At 44.4% G+C, this 23,132-nt stretch overlaps 3 protein-coding genes and 1 pseudogene across 6 annotated transcripts; 2 read left to right on the top strand and 2 right to left on the bottom strand.

Annotated features, from left to right (window-relative positions):
- The first annotated feature begins 29 nt into the window (after positions 1–29).
- On the top strand, positions 30–5,930 carry LOC133157647 (eosinophil peroxidase-like; annotated as a pseudogene).
- A 499-nt stretch (positions 5,931–6,429) lies between these two features.
- Positions 6,430–11,736, bottom strand: LOC133157646 (guanine nucleotide exchange factor for Rab-3A-like). 3 transcript variants are annotated; one of them, XM_061284347.1, is made up of 12 exons: positions 11,597–11,735; positions 11,159–11,408; positions 9,028–9,211; positions 8,843–8,938; positions 8,686–8,763; positions 8,408–8,620; positions 7,986–8,114; positions 7,805–7,917; positions 7,566–7,589; positions 7,185–7,284; positions 7,050–7,116; positions 6,430–6,952 (listed from the first exon to the last, which is right to left on the bottom strand). In XM_061284347.1, exons 2-12 carry the CDS (start codon positions 11,335–11,337, stop codon positions 6,867–6,869), a joined length of 1,269 nt encoding a protein of 422 aa, XP_061140331.1. In that variant the 5' UTR covers positions 11,338–11,408; positions 11,597–11,735; the 3' UTR covers positions 6,430–6,866. The 3 variants fall into 3 exon arrangements, 2 of the variants coding, with proteins under 2 accessions (XP_061140331.1, XP_061140332.1); XM_061284348.1 differs by lacking the exon at positions 7,566–7,589 and having other exon boundaries at positions 11,597–11,734; XR_009715057.1 differs by lacking the exons at positions 6,430–6,952; positions 7,566–7,589 and having other exon boundaries at positions 7,185–7,352; positions 11,597–11,736.
- A 105-nt stretch (positions 11,737–11,841) lies between these two features.
- On the top strand, positions 11,842–16,257 carry LOC133157648 (bestrophin-2-like). The gene is made up of 10 exons (XM_061284350.1): positions 11,842–12,115; positions 12,227–12,493; positions 12,707–12,801; positions 13,278–13,511; positions 14,088–14,242; positions 14,318–14,395; positions 14,472–14,624; positions 14,697–14,777; positions 14,916–15,067; positions 15,210–16,257. Exons 2-10 carry the CDS (start codon positions 12,342–12,344, stop codon positions 16,255–16,257), a joined length of 2,148 nt encoding a protein of 715 aa, XP_061140334.1. The 5' UTR covers positions 11,842–12,115; positions 12,227–12,341.
- LOC133157644 (inner centromere protein-like) lies at positions 13,806–22,934 on the bottom strand. Of its 2 annotated transcripts, XM_061284344.1 has the most exons (21): positions 22,815–22,934; positions 21,854–22,017; positions 21,665–21,775; positions 20,959–21,578; positions 20,836–20,875; positions 20,531–20,594; positions 20,334–20,454; positions 20,217–20,250; positions 19,967–20,051; positions 19,729–19,866; positions 19,346–19,363; positions 19,048–19,157; positions 18,852–18,972; positions 18,678–18,788; positions 18,477–18,604; positions 18,155–18,239; positions 17,936–18,022; positions 17,703–17,738; positions 17,451–17,513; positions 17,189–17,342; positions 13,806–16,610 (listed from the first exon to the last, which is right to left on the bottom strand). In XM_061284344.1, exons 1-21 carry the CDS (start codon positions 22,917–22,919, stop codon positions 16,432–16,434), a joined length of 2,574 nt encoding a protein of 857 aa, XP_061140328.1. In that variant the 5' UTR covers positions 22,920–22,934; the 3' UTR covers positions 13,806–16,431. The 2 variants fall into 2 exon arrangements, with proteins under 2 accessions (XP_061140328.1, XP_061140329.1); XM_061284345.1 differs by lacking the exon at positions 19,346–19,363.
- Between the last annotated feature and the right edge of the window lie 198 nt (positions 22,935–23,132).

Genomic DNA, 23,132 nt, shown 5'->3' with positions numbered 1-23,132 from the left:
GGATCACCAATATTTGAGTGATGTTCCAGTTATTTATTATCTTTCTGTGTGTTCACAATTGTCATGGTGATCTTTCTGGTGATTTCTTAACTAGGCTGGATGTATTTTTTTTGTTGGCGTTGATTTCTCCGACTGCCCAGAAAGGCACCACCGCGATCAGTTAGGTCAGTGCTTCTCAATTATTTTCTGTTACGCCCCCCCCTAGCAAGAAGAAAACTATTCGCGCCCCCCCTCCCCACCATGACTATCCTAACTTGTCTTGTAAGTCGTAGAATGTTGCACTGTCGCAAACGTGACAGAAGTAACAATGAGAGCGCCACTGCCCCCTGCTGTAGTAAACGCGCAATTACACTTTATTCTAGTACTGCCAAAAAAAAAGCCTGTTCCCCAGGGTCACACGCGCCCCCCCAGGAATAGCACCGCGCCCCCCAAGGGGGGCGCGCCTCACTATTTGAGAAGCACTGAGTTAGGTTAAAATGAAAAGAGAGGAAAGTGACGTGCGGACATGTGAAAAAGGCGGCTCTGTGTTGGAGAGAAGTTGAAGAGGAATAAAAACACCCTTGGAAACCAAAACTTGCCCCCCGTCGTGACTCGGAGCCGCAACAAATGTTTCGGATTTGTGTAGGGTACATTGTGACAGCAAACGAGCAGGTGATCGAGCAAGCCTTGTCTGATACGAGAGCATTGCGTTCGTATGGAGCGTGCTTGAAGTGAACAGCAGAGACGAAAAGAACAAGGCAAAGTGTTGTGAAATAAAATATTACCTGTAATACGCATTTTGTTATTTGCTGATTGTATTAAACTATCACATTCATTGTCAGTCAAGAAGAGAAGAGGACTATTTGCTTCGGATCCATAGTGCGCATGCGCAGTGATACTGCCTCGGTATGACGTCCGGTCCGCGATGGAGATTAAAAAACAAACAAAAACAACACACCATCAAGGATTGCACCATCGCATCAAACGATGTGTCGTCAATTATGAATTTTACTGACTAAGTGTGTTGGGCAGGATGGCTGAATGCGATGCGTGATTGACAACAAACAAGAAGAAAGGTGTGATTTCAAGTTTTATTTCGAGGGAGATTTTCTTCACGAATTGTTGTACCCATGCATAATGCGCACCCCAGATTTTAGGACAATAAATTAGTTAAATTTTGCGCATTACACATGGGAAAAGACGGTACTTACTCGGGGCTATGGAAAATGGATGCGTGACATGTTTAACATCTTGATAGAATGGAGACGGCAGACAAAAATGATGTGGGTCAATGTTAATAAAAAGTTAATGACACCGGATTTTTTATTCTTATGATTGTATCGCACACCTGCTGCATCAAAGGAGCAAATTCACATTTGAATGTTCTTGGTTTATAACTTTCATTTGAGTCACATTGACCTTTTCAACTTCATTCCTGCCTTCAATTTGGCAGAAGTCCTTCTTCCTCCTCTGACTCTGGCACAGAAACAATCAGCCGCTTCAATGTTTTTTATGGACTTGCATAATTAAGGCCCAATGCTGTCAGAAAAAAAATGTAACTCATTATTGTATTAGTTTATATCTACAAAGCTACAAATGCAGTGTTGCTTGGGGTGGGAAAAGCTCATATTCAGGCTTTTATTGATTGATATCAATGCTCTATTCGAATAGTTGATTTGTTAACACTTAAATGAAAACAAAAAAATATACATGATGCGGGCAAGGCACAATCATTTGCAATATTAACACAGAAAGTGTGGCCACCCCTGAAGCACAGCAGGCACACACTTTCATTTATTTGAAATGATCCTAACATGATACAATGCTTTTTATCATAAATTGAATTAAAAAAAAAAAAAAAAAGTGAGGTGGAGCGGCTTATGTTTGATGTTGCCTTCCTGTCACCAGCGGTATGATAAGGGGGATTCTGCACATACCTTCTGCTGTATAAATGGCCATTGATACACACACCTGCTCAGTCAGCGCAGTAGTAAGATACTGTTCTGTACTAGCAGCCTGATTTGAACAAGGAACATATCAAGATGGAGACTTTACAAGGGGTGAGTTGCTTGAAATTCACATTGTTTTGTGCTAGGTGCCTTTTTTCCCCATGTCTACTCCTTATAGATGATCATCATCCTCCTCTTGGCCCTCCCACAACGAGCGCTGTTGTTTAAAAACACCTCAGGTAGGACCTCAGTGACCAGTTTAAGGTTCATGAAGTAACACTAAGCCCGATTCTGCTTTTTTCTGTCTGAAACAGTACATGCGGGCTCCGTATTTGTAAAGGAGGCTCTTCGCAAGGCCATCGAGCTGACTGACGGCGCCTACGCTCAGACAAGAGAACGGTCCGCAACATCTTGCCTCCATGGCAATATTTCCCATCTTCAGTCATTTTAACAATATGCCATCGTTTAGGGTGAAGAAGTCTCTATCCGAAGGCTCCCTGAGACCAACTGATCTGCTGGTTCACTTCAAGCAGACTCAAAGCACAAGCAGGACTCACGTTCGGGCTGGCGAGCTGCTGGATAACACGGTGGAACTGATCCGAGAAATGGTCTACACGCGCAGTACAAAGTTGGAACTGACGGACAGTTCATTAGGTACAGTTGTGTGATCAGGATAACAGTAGCTGCTCAATTCGATTTGATTGATAAAATGAACCTCATCCCTAGCCAAGAACTATGTAAATGCATATTCACTTTTATTTGTCCTTCTCAGAGCTGCTGAGTGAAGCAGATGTTGAAAATCTACTTCAAGCCACTGGTTGCTTGGCTCAACGACGCACATCCGGATGTCCGACTGGCTGTGTGGCAGAACGTTACCGATCCATCACTGCCCACTGCAACAACAGGTTGGTTCTTGATCATTTTCTTTCATTTCATTTGTTATAAATCACAGTTTATGACTAGCTTAAGAAAAATAAATAGAGAAAACTCCATTTAGTTGCTGTTCCTCCTGCACAGAGAACATCCCAGATGGGGCTCTGCAAACATTCCCTACTCTCGCTGGTTGCCTCCAGAATATGAAGACTCATGGGGGACACCAAGAGGCTGGGATTCAGACCACACCTACCATAACTTTAGCCTGCCGCCAGTAAGACCCCATGGAGCCACTCCCCGTCGCCCACCCCCTGCCTCCCTCACTTGGTGGTCTTCGCAGGTCCGACTGGTGTCTCAGGAGGTTCTCTTCACTCACAATGACAACATCTCTCTGGACTCCACTTTGTCCCACCTGCTGGTCGAGTGGGGACAGTGGATTGACCACGACTTGGTGCTGACCCCCCAGAGCCCCAGCACGGTGGCTTTTCGGACGGGGGCGGACTGCACCCGGACCTGTAGCCGGGATTCGCCATGCTTCCCCATCGAGGTGCGTTTCATCCTAAGCTCCGCAAAGACATCCGATTTCTTTTTTGTTAAACTGAAGGTTTTTCCCGTCAGATTCCACCATTTGATTTACGGTATGGCCTTCAGAGTTGCATGCCCTTTTTGCGCTCTGCTCCAAGCTGTTTGGATGGAGCTGGGCGCCCGTTGCACCGTGAGCAGCTCAACGCCATCACCTCTTTTGTGGACGCCAGCATGGTGTACGGTAGCTCCGATAGCCAAGCTCTGGAGCTACGCGACCGCTCCTCGCTGCTCGGCTTGATGGCTTGTAACTCGCAGCACTCGGACGGGGAGCTGGCCTACCTGCCCTTCTTGCCTCGTCCGCAGGATCACTTGGATCCCTGTGGCCCGAGAGAAGGCTCCAGAAAACGGGACAATGCCACGTCCTGCTTCCAAGCTGGTGAGCGTAGACCAGTCTAGGATGAGATAGTCATGACAAATAGTCATAAGAAAAATACACGAAATGTTAGGCACCAAGTATTTGAACCATCTTACTTTCCACCACCAGAGCTCATGAGTCATGTTTGCTAGGTGATTCAAGAGCCAATGAGCATCTCGGCATGGTGGTCCTACACACGCTCTTCCTGCGAGAACATAACCGTCTGGTCAAAGAGCTTCATGACCTAAACCCCCACTGGAGTCCCAACACCCTCTACCAGGAGGCCCGGAAGATCATAGGAGCCATCCACCAGGTACAATGCTTCCGAAATGGTAGTCGCTGTGGCTCCAGAATTTTTTTCTCCCCCTGACCCTCGGTGACTTGAGTCACGTTGCTTTCCAGATCCTAACGTGGGAGCATTACCTTCCTCGAATCCTCGGAGAGACGGCCATGTCCGAGCAGATGCCTCCCTACGAGGCTTATGACCCTAACTTGGATCCCAGCATCGCCAACGTCTTTGCCACAGCCGCTTTTCGTTTTGCTCACGTCACTGTACAGCCCATCGTGACCAGGCTCGGGCCAGGGTACACCGCAAACTCCCAGCATCCCTCGCTCCCTCTGCATCATTCTTTGTTCGCCTCGTGGAGGGTCGTCCAGGAGGGTAAGATGAAGCATGGAAATGAAGGTTGATCCAGATATCAAAATATGTTCTAACCTGGTGTCCTCATCAGGCGGTATCGACCCAGTACTACGTGGCCTCTTGCTGTCTCCTGCTAAGCTCCAGACTCCTGGTCAGATGATGGTGGAGGAACTGACAGAGCGTCTTTTTCAGGCGCAAGGTGGATTGCCACTGGACCTTGGGGCTCTCAACCTTCAACGGGGCCGGGACCACGGCCTGCCAGGTACCAAGAGTCCCTCGAAAAGCCCAAACGTTTTCTTGACCGTCCTCGTCTGATTCCAACCAGGATACAGCTCATGGCGAAGGTTCTGCGGTCTCTCGGTTCCCAACACAAAATCCGAGCTGGTAGACATCCTTGATAGCCCAACATTAGCTCATAAATTCCAGCAACTGTATGGCACGCCGCACAACATCGATGTGTGGGTAGGGGCCATTTCTGAACCGGCTCTACCCGGAGGCAGAGTGGGACCACTCTTGTCCTGCCTGCTGGCCCGACAATTCAGAGCCCTGCGAGACGGTGACAGGTAGATTACGTCTCTGCTCACTGTCGACTTACATCGCTTAACACACGAGTCTGTGTCTGAAGGTTTTGGTGGGAGAGGAAGGGCGTGTTCACCAGCACGCAGAGGACACACCTCCACGCCGTCTCTCTGTCCCGAATCATTTGTGACAATAGCCACATCACCCATGTGCCCGAAGACCCTTTCTCACGGACAGAGAACCCAGACGCCCTGCTGGCTTGCTCCAGCCCACTCATCCCTAAACTCGACCTCAGTCCATGGAAAGAACCCCGCTCTGGTGAGAAACGTGACCAAAGTTGTCCGTAATGTGTTGACAGTTCTGTAAATTCTCCCCAAGATCCCAAGTGCGGTCCCGTACCCAGAATCCAGTCTGGCTACTCCTTGCTTTGCGACTCTGTGATCCAGTACAAGTGTCAAGCTGGTTTCGAGCTACAAGGTTCCTCATCTCTCAGCTGTGATGCACAAAGTCAACAGTGGAGCTCCCCACCTCCAACATGCCACGGTATTCCAATGTTACCTTTTATGAATACAAGGTGCTCAAATAACAGTCGCACCCAGATTGTCCATGTTTCCTTTCAGACATTAACGAGTGTGAGCAATCAATTGCTGTTTGCCCACAAAATATGGAATGTCTCAACCTGCCAGGTTCTTTTTCTTGCTCAGGTTGGTTTATTATTCTCAAACGAAACCCCTTACGACATTAACCAATGTATAGTTTAGCATTTTGTATCTCTCATGACTCGTCCTGTTTGTGTGCACCCATCCAGAGTTCTCCTCGCCGTCCCCCGTCTCGATTGCAACGGCAGCCGTTGTCGTGCTCGGTGGGGTTGGCGGGATGTTGATTCTCCTTTACTGTTTTCGGAGGCGAGTCGCAACACTGAAATGTAACTTGTCATTTATTCATCTTCGGAACAAATATATCTTTTCATTTCAGGTGGTTGCCAAACAAACAGTCAGCCTGTGCTGGAGGTTGCCAAGGGGAAAGTTAAGCACACATTTATATAAAAAGAAATAAAGAATTTACGTGCAAACTGACTCGCGCTTTCGTTGATGGGAACGTACAGCATGAACAAATAGCAAAGAGCCAGCTTGTTGTTTTGTCCTTTGTGCCATTATGTCACCAAGCACCTACTCAATTATTAACAAATGATTTATTGAGCTTTCCTGCAAACTGTATGGAGAGGTCACGGAAGCAGAGCGGCGAGCTTATAAAAAGCGATTTGAAGCCGGAAACCACAGGCTTTACAGGAATGTCTGATTTTCTTTCCATAAAGCCCCTTCGAGTGCTACGTGGCCTTGATGTTTATTTGCTACGCCCGTGTTAAATTCCTGCTTCCAAACCTGTGTAACAACTGTGGGTGTGTCCCAACAGTGCTTTGTGTGGCTGTAAACAGGTCATTCATGGTGATGACCGCAATACACCAGACTCATTCTCATACTTCCAACTAATCTATTCACTACAAACTGAATAAAAGAAATAAAGATAGGTACGGCATAGTCAAACTTTAATGTTGGCAGTTCAATGCCATACAAGCGATTATTGCACCTACATATTTCTTCATTGTCACCTTCAAAATACAGTTGACTATTCAAAATAAAAACTATAATAATACATAATGAGGTAAAATAACCGATGCAAAATGACAGAACATAGCTATGGACTACATTTATGCATTGCTGTCAATGGCTCATACATTGTGTTAATTTTGGATGTGCAAAACGTCATTTGTGTATTTTAGATTTTAGAGCTTGAAAAGCATTTGTATGGACAAATAACATAGTGGGGGACTTTATGCACAAGATTAAAAACTAAGCACGGAAAGATCATAAGCACTTTTGTACTTTGCCTTTTATTGTATAACTGTTTTCTCGGTTGACCTCTTTGTAAACCATACGTGTCATATCATGCTGATCAATCTGGTCATCTAACTCTGCTCTGTGAGAAAAAAACCCAACTTCGCCACACTCATTTCCCTTCGTAGTCGCATCACCTCCCAGAACATCTGCTCGGCTGGAGAAAATGACAACTATCTTATTTTGGGTGCGGTTAAAAACATGACAGCAAGAAAAAAATAATTTAAAAAAAAAACATTTGTGGATGGACTTACCATTATGCCTGACCAAGCCTTGCTGGATGTAGCGGATATATGTAAAAAAGTTGCACACGGCCGTGATCTGGAAAGTCAAAACGAGGCCGTGTTTATCGTAGAAACAGATGATGATAAAGTGACGGACGCACTTACCCGTGCTCGGCTGGAGGGGGAAATATAGTAGTAGTTGCCCTTATCGCCGAGTTTAATGCGATGTCTGCACTGTCTCGACACGCCGCTTAGTGCACATTTTCTGCCGGGAAATTGGGACTGTTCAAAGAACCGCGGCTTGAATAATGGAAACATGCTGTCCAGTCTTTTCTGCCAGACAATGAACATCAAGGATGCACTTTTAGGTAAAAAGGCCCATCCCGGCTGAGGAGAGGGCGAAAAATAATGAGGTGAGGTTAGAGCAATGAGAAGAGGTCAGGCGTATGCACGTGGTAAATTTAGTGACATTTATCACGGAGTTATCTCATGCTGGCAGTCAGTGCGGATTAGTGAAAGAGTGACAAGCTTGCTGAGTGGACTTACGTCTCCACTGCTGCCCTAAAGTAACTGCAAACACAAGATTTGGAAGTGAGACAGTGATTGGAAAAGTGCCCACAGGTCAAATACCCTTATTAGAACTACAATTGGAACCCAGGAAGTTGTACAGTTGGAAATTTAGATTTCCCACTCCCCATTCCATTTTCGATTTTGTAATGGCTGGCCCAAGTTGAGCAGAAAGGAAAGACAGCGTTGGCCGTTGTCGCACACACATAGCAACTCACTTAGGTCCTCCACATTCGATGGCCGAGGCTTTAACTATCGGTAACGCTGACATGGCCACGGGTTCGATAGTCAGAGAGTTGTTTTCTACGGCGCTCTGCACCAGCTGGGACAGCTGTGGACACAGGCAGCTCCACTGATCAGAAAATGGATCTCAACTGAATGTGGCGAGAAGATTCTAACCTCAGATCGCGTAAAAGAGAGACAAGGCCCGATGTCTTCTCTGTAGATGCGACTCATGAGCGCAGATGAGCGATCTAGACTCGGATGCTCTTTCCACATGAGGAACTCTGCGTATAGGACCGAGTCCATCTGTGAAGACAAGACAGTCCCTCACTCATCTCGTCAGCAAAGACAAGGTTCTTAGTGTCGGGCCGGAAGTCAACGTAAATAAGAGGCTGAGCTCGACAGAGGTGGGGGACAGTTACCTGTTCACTCTGCCAAAAAACTCAAAGACTGGCCAGAAAGCTGACAGAGAATTAGAGGAGAACGGGAACAGCAGGCTGAGAGAAAATTTACAAGGAAAGGAAACAAGGTTAAGAGAAGAAGGCCCAAGACTTGAAGGAAGCAAGGAACAATATGGAAAAGCTTGCAACGGTCTTTACCTCTCGGTCCTCTTTGACCACGGGCTGAACGGGAAGTGACGGAGGGTCCGGTTTGCCAGGTGGGGACGGGAATCCGCCGCTCATACTCTTGTTGCGATTGTTTCCGCCGATGGGGAGCTGCAGCTGAGGATGCAGTTGGCGGTTGGGCGCGGATGGAGTGGAGGTCAACACCAGAGACTTGAGCACCGTCACTTCAGCTTGAAGGACGTCAATCTGCCGGCATAATGCAAAAAATGCAAGTTGCGTATCACTAATTGTTTAGCAAAGAGTACACACACCTTTCCCTGAGCCTCCTTCAGTTGTTTCTCTGCTCCTGCTTGTTTGACGTTTGCCTCGCGTACCATCTTGTGAGCTTCCTGTGGAGAAAATGGAATCGATTCCAATTCATTTCAACCAGTAAAATAATTTGAAGGGGGACAACTTTGTAATGATGACCTCAAATAAACTGGCGGTGAGCTCCTCTAGTTCTTGCTCCAACTGAATCCTGACCTGTGACAGACGCTCACATTCTTTATCTTTTAGTTTGAGTTCCTGAAAAGTATGAGGAGAAAGGAGTTCACTTGTGGCACTTCCCTTTTTAAATTATTGCAGTGTGTTTACGTGTTAAAGGCAGCCAGCACCTTCTTTGCAGCATCTAACTGTTCGCTGAGGATCTCCGAGCCTTTTTCGCGAATTTCTTTCTCTCGCATTTCCAAGGAGGTGCTGCGCACGCGGGACTGGACTTCATGGTCTATATCCAGTGTGGGCCCAACCTGGCCTCTTCCCTCCAATCTGGGATCTGGCTCGGGATCCAGATCTACCAACCTGCATGACGTCAAAAACATAACCTATGTTCATTTTCTACCTGATCAGATTTTCTACCACTGTGTTTGCAGACAAATATTGTTTTAATACTTTCAATTAAATGTACTCCCGCACGTTGACCTCATCTTACAGTATGTGGTATGTGGTTGCATACCACACAGAAAACCAGACCTTACACACACAGATGGAAAAGTTACAGCTGCACCACAAACATTTCATTTGCACATTTCATTTGCACCCAAAAGGAGCTCTTGGGCTCGTCCTTTATTTCATGCTTTCACACCCTCAGCGAGAATCATGCTACAGCCACAATAGTAGGCTGCTTTGTCTAGAAATATGCCACGAGGACAGCTGTTTTTTGTTGTTGTTGCCTCAGTGATACTTTATCACTTTGTCAAGAAAAGGTCAGCTGCACTAGAGAGAGAAAAGAAAAAGTCAGATGTGCTGCTTCTCATTTTGGCCCACATTGTGCACTAAAGTTTATGCCATGTCATCATATTTATTTTTGGCCAATTTTGCATTGATCTGACAGTTTTGTGATAATATTGTAAGTTTGAGACACAGGATTGGGATTGTTTTAATATTATTCAAACAGTTCTTATTATTTGTTTCGGTGGGGGGGGGGGGAAATCGTATATCGCTGAAATTGTTTTGATACGGTTCAGTCGCAAAGTGGTCTCACGTGACTTAAAAAACATCTGGTTATAATAAACTGGACTATGTACGCCAACTTTCCTAGCACGGCATGGTTATAAACTTGAACGGCAATAATGGGAAAAGCAACTTTTTACAACAACAAATCAATTCCTGGCTATTTGAATGTTCCCAACATTATGACGTAAAAGCTCAAAGTTAGTTTCGCGCGACAGAGCAGTCGCACTTTAAGCTAGCCAGGCGATTTACAACTTTGTTCATATTTTCCCCTTCAAAGAAAGAGTGACACTTTTACCCTGTCAGCGTCCAGAAGAGAAGACCCTGTCCCCACTTCAGTTTGTCTGCCGCCTGCGTCCTTAAGTTGTCCGTGTTGTTGAAATTGTCGAAATGTGACGAGCTCCGAGTTTAAAATCAGTGCCTCACACAACGCGAAGGAATGCGGACGCTGACGTCATCAAGTACTGGCTCAGCAGGCAGCAAACAACAATGACCGCGAATGCTTATTTCGCACTTTTCCTAGCCGTAACTTCATATTTCCCCTTTAAAAAAAACAAAAAACATTTGTTTTATTCTGCCTGTCTTCCAAGTCACGTGACACCAAACCCACTCTCGATGCCAGAGTCCCGACATAAAGTCACGTGACCAAATTCGTCACACCATATAAACACCATATATATTTTCCTGAGCATCCAATCAAATTGCTCTTAGATCAGATCACAATCTATGATATGCTGTGAGAAGTATTAAAGGTAAAGTCCAAGTCATTCTCTGAGCCTAATACTGTCATGAAGGCAGGGCGACCAACTGCAGCTCGGACCAGGGTTTAATGAAGAACTCCAAAGACAAACTATAGATGCTCGACTCGGGACGTGAATAACTGAAAAGACACAAATAGAACAGAACAGACTGGAGACTAGAAACGAGAAGACATGAGACGAGAGACGAGAACAATCCGACAGGGAGACAGGATTTAAATATATGACAGGTAACGAGAGGCAGGTGACGGCGATTACATAGAGCACAGGAGGGGAGGGGCGAGCACACAGACACGCGAACCGAAACGATGACATTAAAACAAGGACACAAACTGTGACAGAGCTTGACAAATACAGTATTCTGATTTTGTGGAATATGGATAAGGCAATAAAATCCAACCCTTTTTATCCAACTGGGGGGGTAGTCCTAGTACCAGTAGTTCTAATCTCTTTGTCCATTAAGAATGACACAAATTGTACAATAATCCACTACAATCTCTGCATAAATCAGAATATGTCCCCCAATTGTTTCCCATACCTTCCTACCACACAGCCCTTCTCCTCAGCCTCGGATGGCGTCCCAAAGAACACAGCAGAGGAATACACTGCTATTCCCGACCTCCCCGCCTTCAGGACTTCATAGGCTCGACCGGACGAGGTCGGGGGCGGCGGAGAGGGGGAAATCCGAACACTGTGAATTCCCTCGAAAGCATCCATGTCACTCAAAAGAAGAAATCTGGTTCAATTGTGTGGAAGTAAACAATTGGACCAGAGCTTATGGGTGGCCTCTGAAAACAGAGAAGGGGCGTTAGACAATGCTTCATACAATAATGCTATACAGTATATAAATAAATGACCTTTAAATGTTTTCAGAAGTGCCACCACACCTCAATGCTGCACACAATGTCCAAACGTCTTTAAAGGGACTGTTCATTCCTAACTGAGCTCATCTGATATGCAAGAAAGTCACACTTACCAAAGTCGAACATGAAAGAGCGTTGCAGGAGTTTTGCTGATCGAGCCGTGTCCGCACTTCGCCCTTGCCGCTGCTTTTCTGGTTAGACAGCAGGGGTTAATAATCACTCACACCACTAACAGCTCCTGGCCCACAACTACCCGGCTGTGCGCATTTCTTCCGTCAGAGGGCTCACCGTGGTTTCTCATAATAATAATAATCATGGTGAAACACAAATTCATAAAAGACGGAATTTCACCGTGAGAGCGCCTGAGTGTTCTAATAAGTTTTTTTAATATTTTTTTATTGATATTATGTATGTAAGTGACCAGCTGTTTGTGATTTGTTGGGATTAACACAGCCTGCGGAAGCCAACAATGCAGCTTTGTTGCTCAAAAGAGCTTAAGACATCAAGTGACCGGAGGTGTAGAAACTCCACGCTCTCCTTTTTCTGGTCCCGCTTCTCTTTTCTCCAACATTCTCTCTCCACGGAGGCCAAGTGTACGGCTCACTTGCAGCTATGGCGATACGCATTCAGCGGTGAGTTGTGAATCTTTCAAGTTGACCTTTTGTGGTCCTGAAGACAGCAGATCGCATCTGGCTTCACGTTATCAAATCATCATTGTTGGCCGTATGGATTTGGGTTGACAGCAGATCAAGCCGACCGATTGCTGATTCTGCGATCTGACGAGACACCGGAGGCGTCCTTCATGTCAGGCCAATGCGAGACGAGGGAGTCGGCCTTTAAGAAGAAGCGGCAGCGGCAATGACAGTGACCTACTCTCGCAGAGTGGCTGACGCAGGCCTCGGCACTTTCTTCCACCTGTTACTGCGCTGGAAAGGCAGCATCTATAAGCTCCTCTACAGGGAGCTCATCATCTTCACCTTGCTCTACTGCTTCTTCAGCATCGGTTATAGGTACCAATACCTTCAATGATTTTAATGAAATGATTATTATTTACATTTTTATTATTTATTTTCTTATTTTATTTTATTTATTTTATTAGTTTAATTTATTCATCTTATTTGTTTTATTATTTTAATTATATTCATTAAGAAACTGATCATGTTAGTTACTCGTTATTTTTGTGAATGCGATGTATTAATGTGTTAAGTTCTTTTCCACACTAGGTTTGTGTTAAATGTTGAGCAGAAGAGGCAGTTTGAGAAGCTGTCCATATACTGTGACCGCTACGCAGAGCTCATCCCAGTGTCCTTTGTTCTCGGTAGGGCTGTCACAATCGAATACCTTTAGAATGGATTATTCTAATGATTATTCGTCGATGAATCAAATAATCGGATAAAACTTTCTTTTCATTAAAGTGCATTACAAACGTTTTCGCCAATTACTGTTTAGGAATCAATTATTTGATTATATCTGGTATTATATAGCGATTAAAAAACAACCGAACAACAGTTAAGCAATATCACAACGTAAAAGTAGTCGTTAGCTAGTTATTATTCATATTTTGATTAAACACAAGATAAATCAGTCTGTTTTCATGAAGGATTGGATAAATTATAGAATTGTGAGAGACTGAAATTAGAAGATGTGGACAATTTTTAATTCGAGATGCTTACTTCATTAAAATACTAGGCGATTTATGTGGTTTATTTTCGATTAATTTGGACACCTAGTTCTCTGTGTCTACCTTCTAGTAAATAATCCCAAGTGGGTTCCAACTTCAACATTGCTTGGCAGGTTTCTATGTGACCTTGGTGGTGTCCCGCTGGTGGGGTCAGTTTGAAAACGTCCCCTGGCCAGACCGCCTGGCATCACTGGTGGGAGGTCACGTGCGCGGAGCAGACGAGGCCGCCAGGTTGACCCGGCGCACTCTGGTGCGGTACGCCAATCTCTCCGGGGTGCTCATCTACCGTTCGGTCAGCACGGCCGTCTATAAGAGGTTCCCCACCATGGAGCACTTGGTGCAAGCAGGTACGCTGGTCAAACGGAAACGCTGAACCTTGGCTTGAGTACTAAGCCCAATTCAGGCACAAAGTGGCGTGTTTGCAGTCTTTGAACAGTACACACTTTGTGTACCAATGATGTAATGTCGCGCTGAGATTATTAAGATTTCAAGGTGTTTACAGCCATTCCCAGTTGAGGTTTATTATCAAAGTGTCAAAGTAAACAACGTTTAAAATAACCACCTAGCTTTTTGACCTAATGTTGACAAACAATGGTAACCCCATTGGCAGGCTAACAATTAGCATCTTCATATTGTCAAAGTCAAAAGTCAAAGTCTGCTTTATTGTCAATTTCTTCACATGCCAAGACACACAAAGAAATCGAAATTTCGTTCCCACTCTCCCACGGTGACAAGACATAGTAAACAATATACAACATACAAGTACAATACATACAAGTTAACACCCCAAAAAAATAAAAACAAGAAAGCAGAAAATATGACTCACAAGCATATATTCTTTATCCTCTGCAAAGAAAAACAAATATTACCCTGACTATTCTCTTTGTGTATTGACTTCAAAAGAGACATGAACTTTTTTTCAGGTTTGATGACATCAGAGGAACTGAGGCATCTGGAGGACTTGCCCTCCCCCCATAACAAGTTCTGGGTTCCCTGCATGTGGTTTGTGAGTCTGGCTTTGCGGGCCCGGACTGAGGGTCGCATCAACAACGACGTGGCTCTCACAGCCATCCTCACTGTACGTTTGTCCCGACTGCAAATGTGAACAGCTTTGAACAGTCCTAAATAATGTCTGATGTTCTTCACTGTTTAGGAGTTGAACAGTTTACGTGCAAAGTGCATGAAGCTGTACGGATATGATTGGATCAGCCTGCCTCTTGTGTATACTCAGGTTTGTTTCAGTTGATATGAGGTCTGAATGTAAAAAAGAAATTTCTGCCCCTACTTCACTAGTATGTGGTGTCTAGGTGGCAACGGTGGCAGTCTACAGCTTCTTCCTAGCTTGTCTGATTGGTCGTCAGTTCTTAGACCCGGGCCAAGGCTATCCCGGACACGACCTGGACTTCTATTTGCCCGTTTTCACGCTGCTGCAGTTTTTCTTCTATGTTGGCTGGTTGAAGGTTTGACACCATTGATGATCTAATCTAATCTGTTTGACGCTTGGTCCGTGTCTGATTTGGTCTTGCTTTTAGGTGGCAGAGCAACTCATCAATCCTTTTGGCGAAGACGATGACGACTTTGAGACGAACTGGCTTGTCGATCGCAATTTACAGGTTCTGATGTGATCTGAAATTATTCTTTGTGATCGGTCCAATGTGATGTCAAATATACACCGTGGCTGAAAAATGGCTGATTTACATAAGAACAAAGGAGCTGTCACTATTGGTCCTAGCTGTGTGATTGTGTTTCAGGTATCTTTGCTGTCTGTGGATGAGATGTACGACAGCCTCCCTCTAGTTGAGAAGGACATGTACTGGAATGAGTCCGAGCCTCGCCCTCCCTACACTACTGCCAGCGCAGATCACTGCAAACCGTCATTTATGGGTTCGGCTTTGGATATTAGGTATGCTTTAAAGTCAAATCTTCTACGAGAGTCTAAAAACTGTATTCTGAATATTTGAGCGAATTTGGACACTCGATATAGGGAATCTGGAATCATTCTGAACAGCGTTTCATTGCTATTATGATATTGTTGTGCTCTATAGTGTTCCTAAAGAGGAAATGGAGTTTCAGTCCAATTTGGAGCAGATTAAAGAAAACGAGGAAGCCAACTACTCCACTCCGCTGTTGGGAGGTTTGGGTCGCTTCCTGGGTGTCCAGTCCCCCAGCTTCCCTCGCTCTTCTCGGGTCTCCCTGCTCCGGCGCCGTCCCGGAGCCCCATTGAGTCGATTCCCCCTGTACTTACACCCAGAAGCTCAGTCGGTCACCAACCAAGCCCGCCAGCCCTTAAATGCAGATCGAGATCAGGATTATGTCTTCTCCGGGATGCCCTTATATGAGAGAGCAGGCTTCTACAGTTGCCCCCAGACGCCAATCCATTGCGTTCCCCCAGCAATGCCCCGACCTCGACCTGCCCGGCGACTTCTGAATGAATGGGATCAGAGCTGCAGCTCCCTCGCGCCTCAGACTGTCGGCTCACAGCTTCTACCCCCCAACACCCCCAGTCACAATCCGCCACCATCGTCGGCTTTCCCCTGGCTGAGCGAGGACGGCGAAACGTCCGCCGCCCCGGCCTTCTCCTTCCCCGACCCTCCGCCCGAGCTTTGTCCCATATCCAAACTCCGACGTGGACACGGCCTGCTGTCTCGCCGGCCTCCTCTTCCGTGCCTGACACTGGAAACGTTGCCGTCCGCCGACAGCCAGGCGGGACCCCAGAGCGCTAGAGCGACAGGAAGCGGGGGAGAAAGGGTGTTCTCGTTCACCCCTCCCTATCGTCATGGACCGGCAAATCCAAATAATCCTAACAGTAGCTCGAGCAGTATTAATGTGACAAGCAGCAGCGGCGCTGGCACGACAGGAAATCTTCTCAACACCAACAATCTTAGCAGCTTTGGTAACTTTGCGGCCAATGTTAAGGCCAGCAACGGTGGGCTCAATACAATGACCGCACCCAGCTCGATGCCTTCGCAACAAGAAGCCAATCAGCAAAATTCCCCTAATGATTCTGGAATCTCATTGGCTGAAGGAGACTTGCTGGGCGTGCTCGTAGATGGCGGCGGAAACAAAGCAGCAACGAGCAGGAAGCAGGACTAAGAAAATTCTGTCTGTATGTCACATGCCAAACAAAACAATTTCAGGTATTTAACAGTAAAAAAAAGTCATCTGTGATAGACATTCACTTATTTTCCATGAAAACCGATTACCTTTTTATTGGGATTAAGTTGAAATTAAAAAAAAAAAAAATGTGTACAGCACGGTATCACTCCATCAGTATTTGCTGGCGTTGGGGGGTGAGTGCCACACAGCAGAGCTGGTGCGTTTAAAGTAACGCGATTTCCTCTTGTAAAACAGCTTCTCCAGTTTAGGCGGCTCGATTGGTCCAAAGAAAGAATCCATGTCTGGAGGGTTGAAGTACTGCCTCAAAATAATCTGCTCTAGATTGTGACCTGGGAGGAAGATCAAATAATATTCACTATTCATACGATGGCTTTTTTTCCCCTTTTAATTTGCCTCATTCCGCCCTGATGCTGCATATAATATAATACAGCAATTAAGACTAAGATTCACAACAATGACAAGACATTGGAAAAAAACAACAACTATACTTTGGGAATCGCTCATCAAAAGATGATTCAGCAACGATTCAAGGCTGTAATGATTCAATTCGGTTCACTTAAAAAATAAAAAAATGGCTCCCTTCATGAATGCACTGTCATCCTATTTTGGGAAACGATTTCTCCTGCCTCATCTGTCCGTCATTTTGTCCTCTGCTTTGGGAACTCCCAAGTTGCGATAAAATCCTCTTCCATGCTTTTAACAGTTCTGAAAATTTGGCAACCCGGAGCAAGTCTGCACTGAAACATTTTCCGCAACACGACCCAGCTATCGAAAGACGATATGACGATTCGAGGATGCAACCATTTTGAAAATGGAACCATTCGATTCATCAAATCAAAACAACAGTTGCCGATTCCAGACGCTTTATCTTACACCTCTTTAGTTATCCAAATTTTAAGATGCATACCTTTTGCCCAAGAGGGAATGGGCTTTCTTGGCTTCGACTCATCATCAGTAGAATCATCACTGTTTAGGTCCATCCCATAGTTTTCTGGATTTTTGGACAAAGTCAAAGTTTTGTTGACACCCTTTGGAGTGATGGAATAAGACTGTGGTGATTTCTGCCAGGGAGGAAACACACTTTTTGAGAGCGTCTAAAAAAAAATATCTCAATGAAAATTTGAATAAACCACTACATGTGCTTTGGATGTATCAGTTTCCCGATTTACCTCAACATCCACAGTCACGTTGAGGCCGACACCTTTTCCTGCCGGAGTTTTCAACAAAGAATTCTGTGGAGGGGAATAAAAATCGTGGAAAGGAGTTTCAAAATATTCTGCCAAAAAAAAATATCAATCTCTTGTAAAATTGGTCAGAATATTAAATATTATCTAGCAAAATGCAACAAGGTAATGTACACAAGAAAGAAATTACGAGTTTGGTGAAAGTAAAAGAAAAAAAAAAAAACAGATTGACGGTACCTCAACATCCATAGTCACATTGAGGGGAACAGCTTTCTGTATAGAAAAGGAAGTCACAGGGGAAGAAAAAAAGATATAAAATCAATAAAATCTTTACATTTATTTTTAAATGGGGCGGCAGGGGGAGACGGGATGATATACTTTAGGGGGAACCCGATTACAGGTTTCATTACAGGTATTCCCACTGTAATTACTTAACAAAATAATTGACAAAATATATTTTTTCTATTCACCTTTGCAACTTTTATAGCAGCAGCAGCAGCAGCCTCTTTGTCTTTCGCAGCCTTCTCCTCTGCAGCTAACCTCTGCTGTTCCTCTTCCTGGTGGAACAGAGAGAATTTTAGAATCTGAATTGACAAAGCAGTAGGGAAGCATTTTTTGGAACAAACTCACGTAATTTGCACTTTGTATAGTTTTTTTTTTTTTGGGAAGCAAACAACATCGATCTTCACCTGTTTTCTTTTCTCTTCCTTCTCGCGAGCTGCTCTTTCCAGTTCCCGTTGCAGAGCGAAAGCCTTTTCTTTTTCAACTCGCTCCCTGGACAAACAACAACACAAAAGAATCAATATAAGGCAGAAACAAAGTTATATGGTTGACCATTTTAATAAACAGACATTTCATTCTTTTATTTTGTGTGCCTGTTTTAGAGTCAATTGTTGAAGACACTTGTGGTGTCAATATTGCTGCTTTTGATCTTTTATTGGTGGGTCTGAATCATTCCCTGCATTAAAGGGGGGTGGGGTATGGACTATCAAACTTGTTTCAAAAGATGACCTTTCAGCAGCAGCTAGGCGTTGACTCTCCAGCTCCAAGGCTCTGCGAGCTTCTGCTAGCTTTTTGGGTTTTAATTCATCCTCCTTGGCCTTCTTAGTCAGCAACTCTTGTTGGCGCTTCTCCTCCTCCTAAAGTTGGAGGAGGAAAAAAAAAAAAGCGGGTTTAGATGTGTGGAGACATCAAACGAAATACAAATCTTACCGCTTGTTGAATCTTCTTCCTTTTCATTTCTTCTTCCAGCTTCCGTTTCTGTTCAAGCTCTTCCTGGCGTTTGGTGGCAGTTCGCTTCTTGGCCATCTCTGCCGCCTGACGCTGCATTCACAGACCGTTGATCTACCTGGACGTGGCACAACCATCCCAAATGCAAACCCTCACCTTATCATTTTTCTCATCAATGTTGGCCATTTTTTGCTCAATCTTCTTCTTTTTTTCTTCTTCCCTCTGCACTTCTTTCTCTTTTGCCTCAGTCACCTTTCTTAGCCTCTCATCCCTCTTCCTAAAGTACAAAAAAAAAAGTCATTTGAGCAATCCAATCACAAAGGCAGTGCTTTTTTCCCCAACCGGATCAAACCTTTTATACTCCTCTTGCTTCTTTTTTTTCTCCTCCTCCATTTTCCTCATTCGCTCCTCTTCCTGTTCCTGCTTCTTTCTCAGTGCTTCCAGCTTTTGCCGCTCTCTGGCCTGTCGAATTTAGAAAATAAGCGGTAAAGCCGCACCCAACAATGGAACTTCACTACGGCCTCCCGTATCAAGACAAACGGTGAGTGCACACAGGTTAGGATGTGTCTGGGGGGGGGGGGGCTTTAGTTTAGTACTAAATGAGTGGGCACTATCACCAAAATGACCACCAACAGTGCTCGTGTACTTACCACTCTAGTCATGCCCATCTGGAGAGAGGAAATACAAATAAAATGATGCAATGCAATGATTCCGGCTCAACTAAATTGCATCTACAGCACATTGAAAATGGCCCATGGTGACTGTAGTGTGTAACGTCAAATTCAATTTGATACATTATCGTCTACATAATATCACTTTTAGAAATCAGCACTTAAACTAAACATGCTTAATATACTCAAACATTGCCTGTAGTTAATAAAGGACTCATGATGCTGACGTTTTAAAAGTGCTTTGTAATTTGAACAAAATACTGCAGGTTTGCTGTTTTTGTGTGTGTGTGTGTGTGTGTGTGTGTGTGTGTGTGTGTGTGTGTGTGTGTGTGTGTGTGTGAGGGGTTGGAATTAATGCTGACCTTTGGGTCAAACTTCAGAGGAGTGTTCTGTCGAATGAAGGATTTGACCACAGAACTACGGCTGTAGGCAGTCGGAGTCATCAGCATCTGATTCTTCTGCACAGTGTGAAGAAATGATTTCATGTGCGGTCTGGGAGCCTTGTAAGAGGAGGGGGGGGGAAAGAATATACTTATAAAACTGTCAATTTAAGACAACATTCTAATTTGTGGATTTTTATGATTTATTCGGCAATCTTACACTCTGATTGTTCTTGAGGTTCGAGAACCTCTTTGTAGGTCTTTCTGGAGGGGAGGCCGTTTTGCGTTTGACGCAATTAGTTGACCTGGGGAAACATACAAACAAAACAAAGAACATATCAGATACGTGACACTTGGAAATAATAAAGAATTGAAAATAAATTAAGTATAATCATTCAATTGATACTGGTCACTTATAACAGCCATAGTTGGACACGGAGTCAAAAGAGTTTAAACTGTTTGAAACTCACCTTTGACTCGGCAGTGGGCTCTGTTTCATGTTAACTGGAACAAAGAGAAAACAATTTATTAACAACAATTTAAGGCCAATTATTATTGGCGGATGGGATGGAAGCATAAGCAAATACCTGATGTCTTTTGTTCGTTGTACCGCTCGGGAGAATACAGTGAAGGTGGGGCCAGCTTGGGGGAGTTTACAGCCACAGAACGAGTGACATGTGCCAATAATGGCTGCTCACTCAACACGGGCTGCATAAGTAGAATTGTATGACACAAGTTTTAACAATCGCGAATGATCAAACTGGAAATTAGGAGAACACAGTACCTCAGGAGGATCGGCTGAAGTGATCATGGCAACTTCAGGATCTGTGGTCACAGGTTCGGATGCTCTGTGGTGGTCATAAATGATAATAGTTAAAGGGGATAATTTATAAAAAAGAAAAAAAGAGTAAGGAATGGAAATGATCGTGATTGATTTTAGCAGTTTGGTAACCCCAAATCACATCACGGAAATTACGATATCTGTGTGATCATTTTTACTGAAATCGTTCAGTCTTAACCATCTTGCTATTTTTTTGCAGGTGCTGAATGTAGAGTATATTCAACCAAGAAAATATTTGTAGTACTTACACTTCATCTATCTCTTCCATTGACTCACAAGGAGAAGTGGCTACCCAAAAAAAAAAAAAGAGTCTTAAGATACACTAACAAGCCAAATAAGACTGCAAATCTGAATAAAATGTTGAGTCTTACAGTCGATGATGCTGCTTCGCGATGAGTTGGCCTTGCGAGACGCGTTCTTCTTCAGCAAGGACCGCCGAGAGCTACGGCGCAGAGACTCCTGCATCATGCTGTGCCGCAAACTGGCCAGGGAGCGACGGGCCTTCAATGAGCACCTCACGGAGCTGCGCCGTGAGCTTCTGCCATTGCCGGCTATCGCGATCTTTGCAGCGCTGCGCCCAGGTGAAGGTATGGGCTGGATTTCTTGCTCAGCAGACAAACGCTCTGATGCAGAGATGCTGACCACAACGTTAGGTGACTCTATCTTAATTGGAGAATGCCTTCTGACATCACACGGCTCTTCCGGTGGGACGTCTGTATTGTCCACCTCGGTATTTTTAGCCACGCTTTCATCCTCAACCAGCTCTGGCTTTTTGTTACACTCAACTTGAATCTCGGGGATTGTACGAGAAGGCTGGTTCACATCCTCGGCAATCTCCGCGATGCTTTGTTTATTTTTGCGAGTAGTGCGTTTTGGACGTGCACCGGTGCTGCTGCCAGCTGCGGAAACATCGGCAATGGCATTCTCAGAAATGAAGTCCAGTTGCTTGATAGTGACGCTACGGAGATTACTTCGTCGACCCCTTGAGAGCCTGCATCACAAAGGGCAAATTAAGTCACACCAGGTTTCAAAAAAATCAATAATTGAAACTGGAAACTTTGTCAAAGTGTAGCAAACCTGCGCCTGAATTGAGAATCTTCCTGCCGGCCGACCGACACGCGCTTCCTGCGACTATTCTTCTTTTGTGATGGCGTTTTGGGCATTAACTCCGGTTCAAAATTAGAATCGCTACAAATGAAAGAAAGCACAATTGTTAGAAGTTTATTCACTATTGTTCATGTTGTATGTTATTAAACATTCACCCACCTTGAAAACATCAGTTCGGCCTCCTGTTGGATCTCCTCAAGCCAAACCATGTGGACATTGTCAATGTCATTTAAAAACTCTTGCGTTTTATCAGCAAACATCTTCGTCAGAGACAACAAAGATGATTTTACAGTGCTCATGGTGGCAGATGGAGGCTTGTCGCTCTGAAACACATGACATTTGAGAAAATCTTCACAACTGGGGTTCCATTACAGAGCAGTGGATTGAGGAATTCACCTAGCGATCGCAAATTTAAGTGGTTGGATTGTAATAATCACTTAGATACAAAGCGACCTACGGGCATAGGCCTATTACCGGTTTGACGAACTATGAAATCAAAGTTCCATCAACCACTCAAACTATCCATCGGCGGTAATGAAAACAACAGACATACAAGGCAAAAACAAAAGTTTACCACTTGCTTTAGGAAATCGCTTTTGACGTCTGGTTCGGTTAGATATCAGTTCATTGTTGATGTTTCAAATAGTTGCTCACGAATAATCGAAGAATATGTCGGATTAAACAACAACAACAACAACAAAACCAGTCAATTCAAGGATTTTAAACATAAGCAACTAAAGTAACAGTTGACCAGGCCAAACTGGATTCTGTTGTATTCACGCGCGCTGGGCCTTGTTTTAGGCTGTCGAACACGGTAACGTTACTGCGATTTATCAAATTGAAAAGAATTTGATTATTTTTTTAGGACGCTATTTACTAGTACGTTAAGTAGTTACACCAATATTACGACGGTGAGTAGCAAACATAACATTTTCTGTCATTTATGTACAGGCGGCAATTCCCAGAAGCTATGAAAGGAAGTAATGTCACATTATTTACCATGTTAACAGGAAGAAATATGAAGGGAATCCAATGATTGCGCCTCCGTAAAATCGAATATGATCTTAAGCAAAAGCCATAAAAAAAAAAATGTCTTGGTTAATCGTCAAGTAAATTTTACCGAGCGCCGATATCCAAGACAGCCCCACACTGGCGCAGCTGCAGAAACTTTGAAATTCAAACTGCAGCGGCCAATGGGAAGGTGGGACCTGGTGACGTCATTCATCAAAAGTAGTCTTCGTTTTGTAAACCATGTACTCTAAAATGGGCGGGTTTATCTGTGCAAACACTTTACGGGATAGGAAACAATCGAAAGCTAAATACAAATCGAGCAAACCCCAATGGAAAATATATAGGCGGGTATTGTGTCCAGATTTAAATCCACAAATTCACAATAGGCTCCGCCCATTCTTAGTCGTAAACAGGAACATGTTGCAGC

This window comes from Syngnathus typhle, linkage group LG7 (genome assembly GCF_033458585.1).
Source record: "Syngnathus typhle isolate RoL2023-S1 ecotype Sweden linkage group LG7, RoL_Styp_1.0, whole genome shotgun sequence".
NCBI classification, from domain to species: domain Eukaryota; kingdom Metazoa; phylum Chordata; class Actinopteri; order Syngnathiformes; family Syngnathidae; genus Syngnathus; species Syngnathus typhle.
This window is presented reverse-complemented; position numbering and strand designations above follow the sequence as displayed.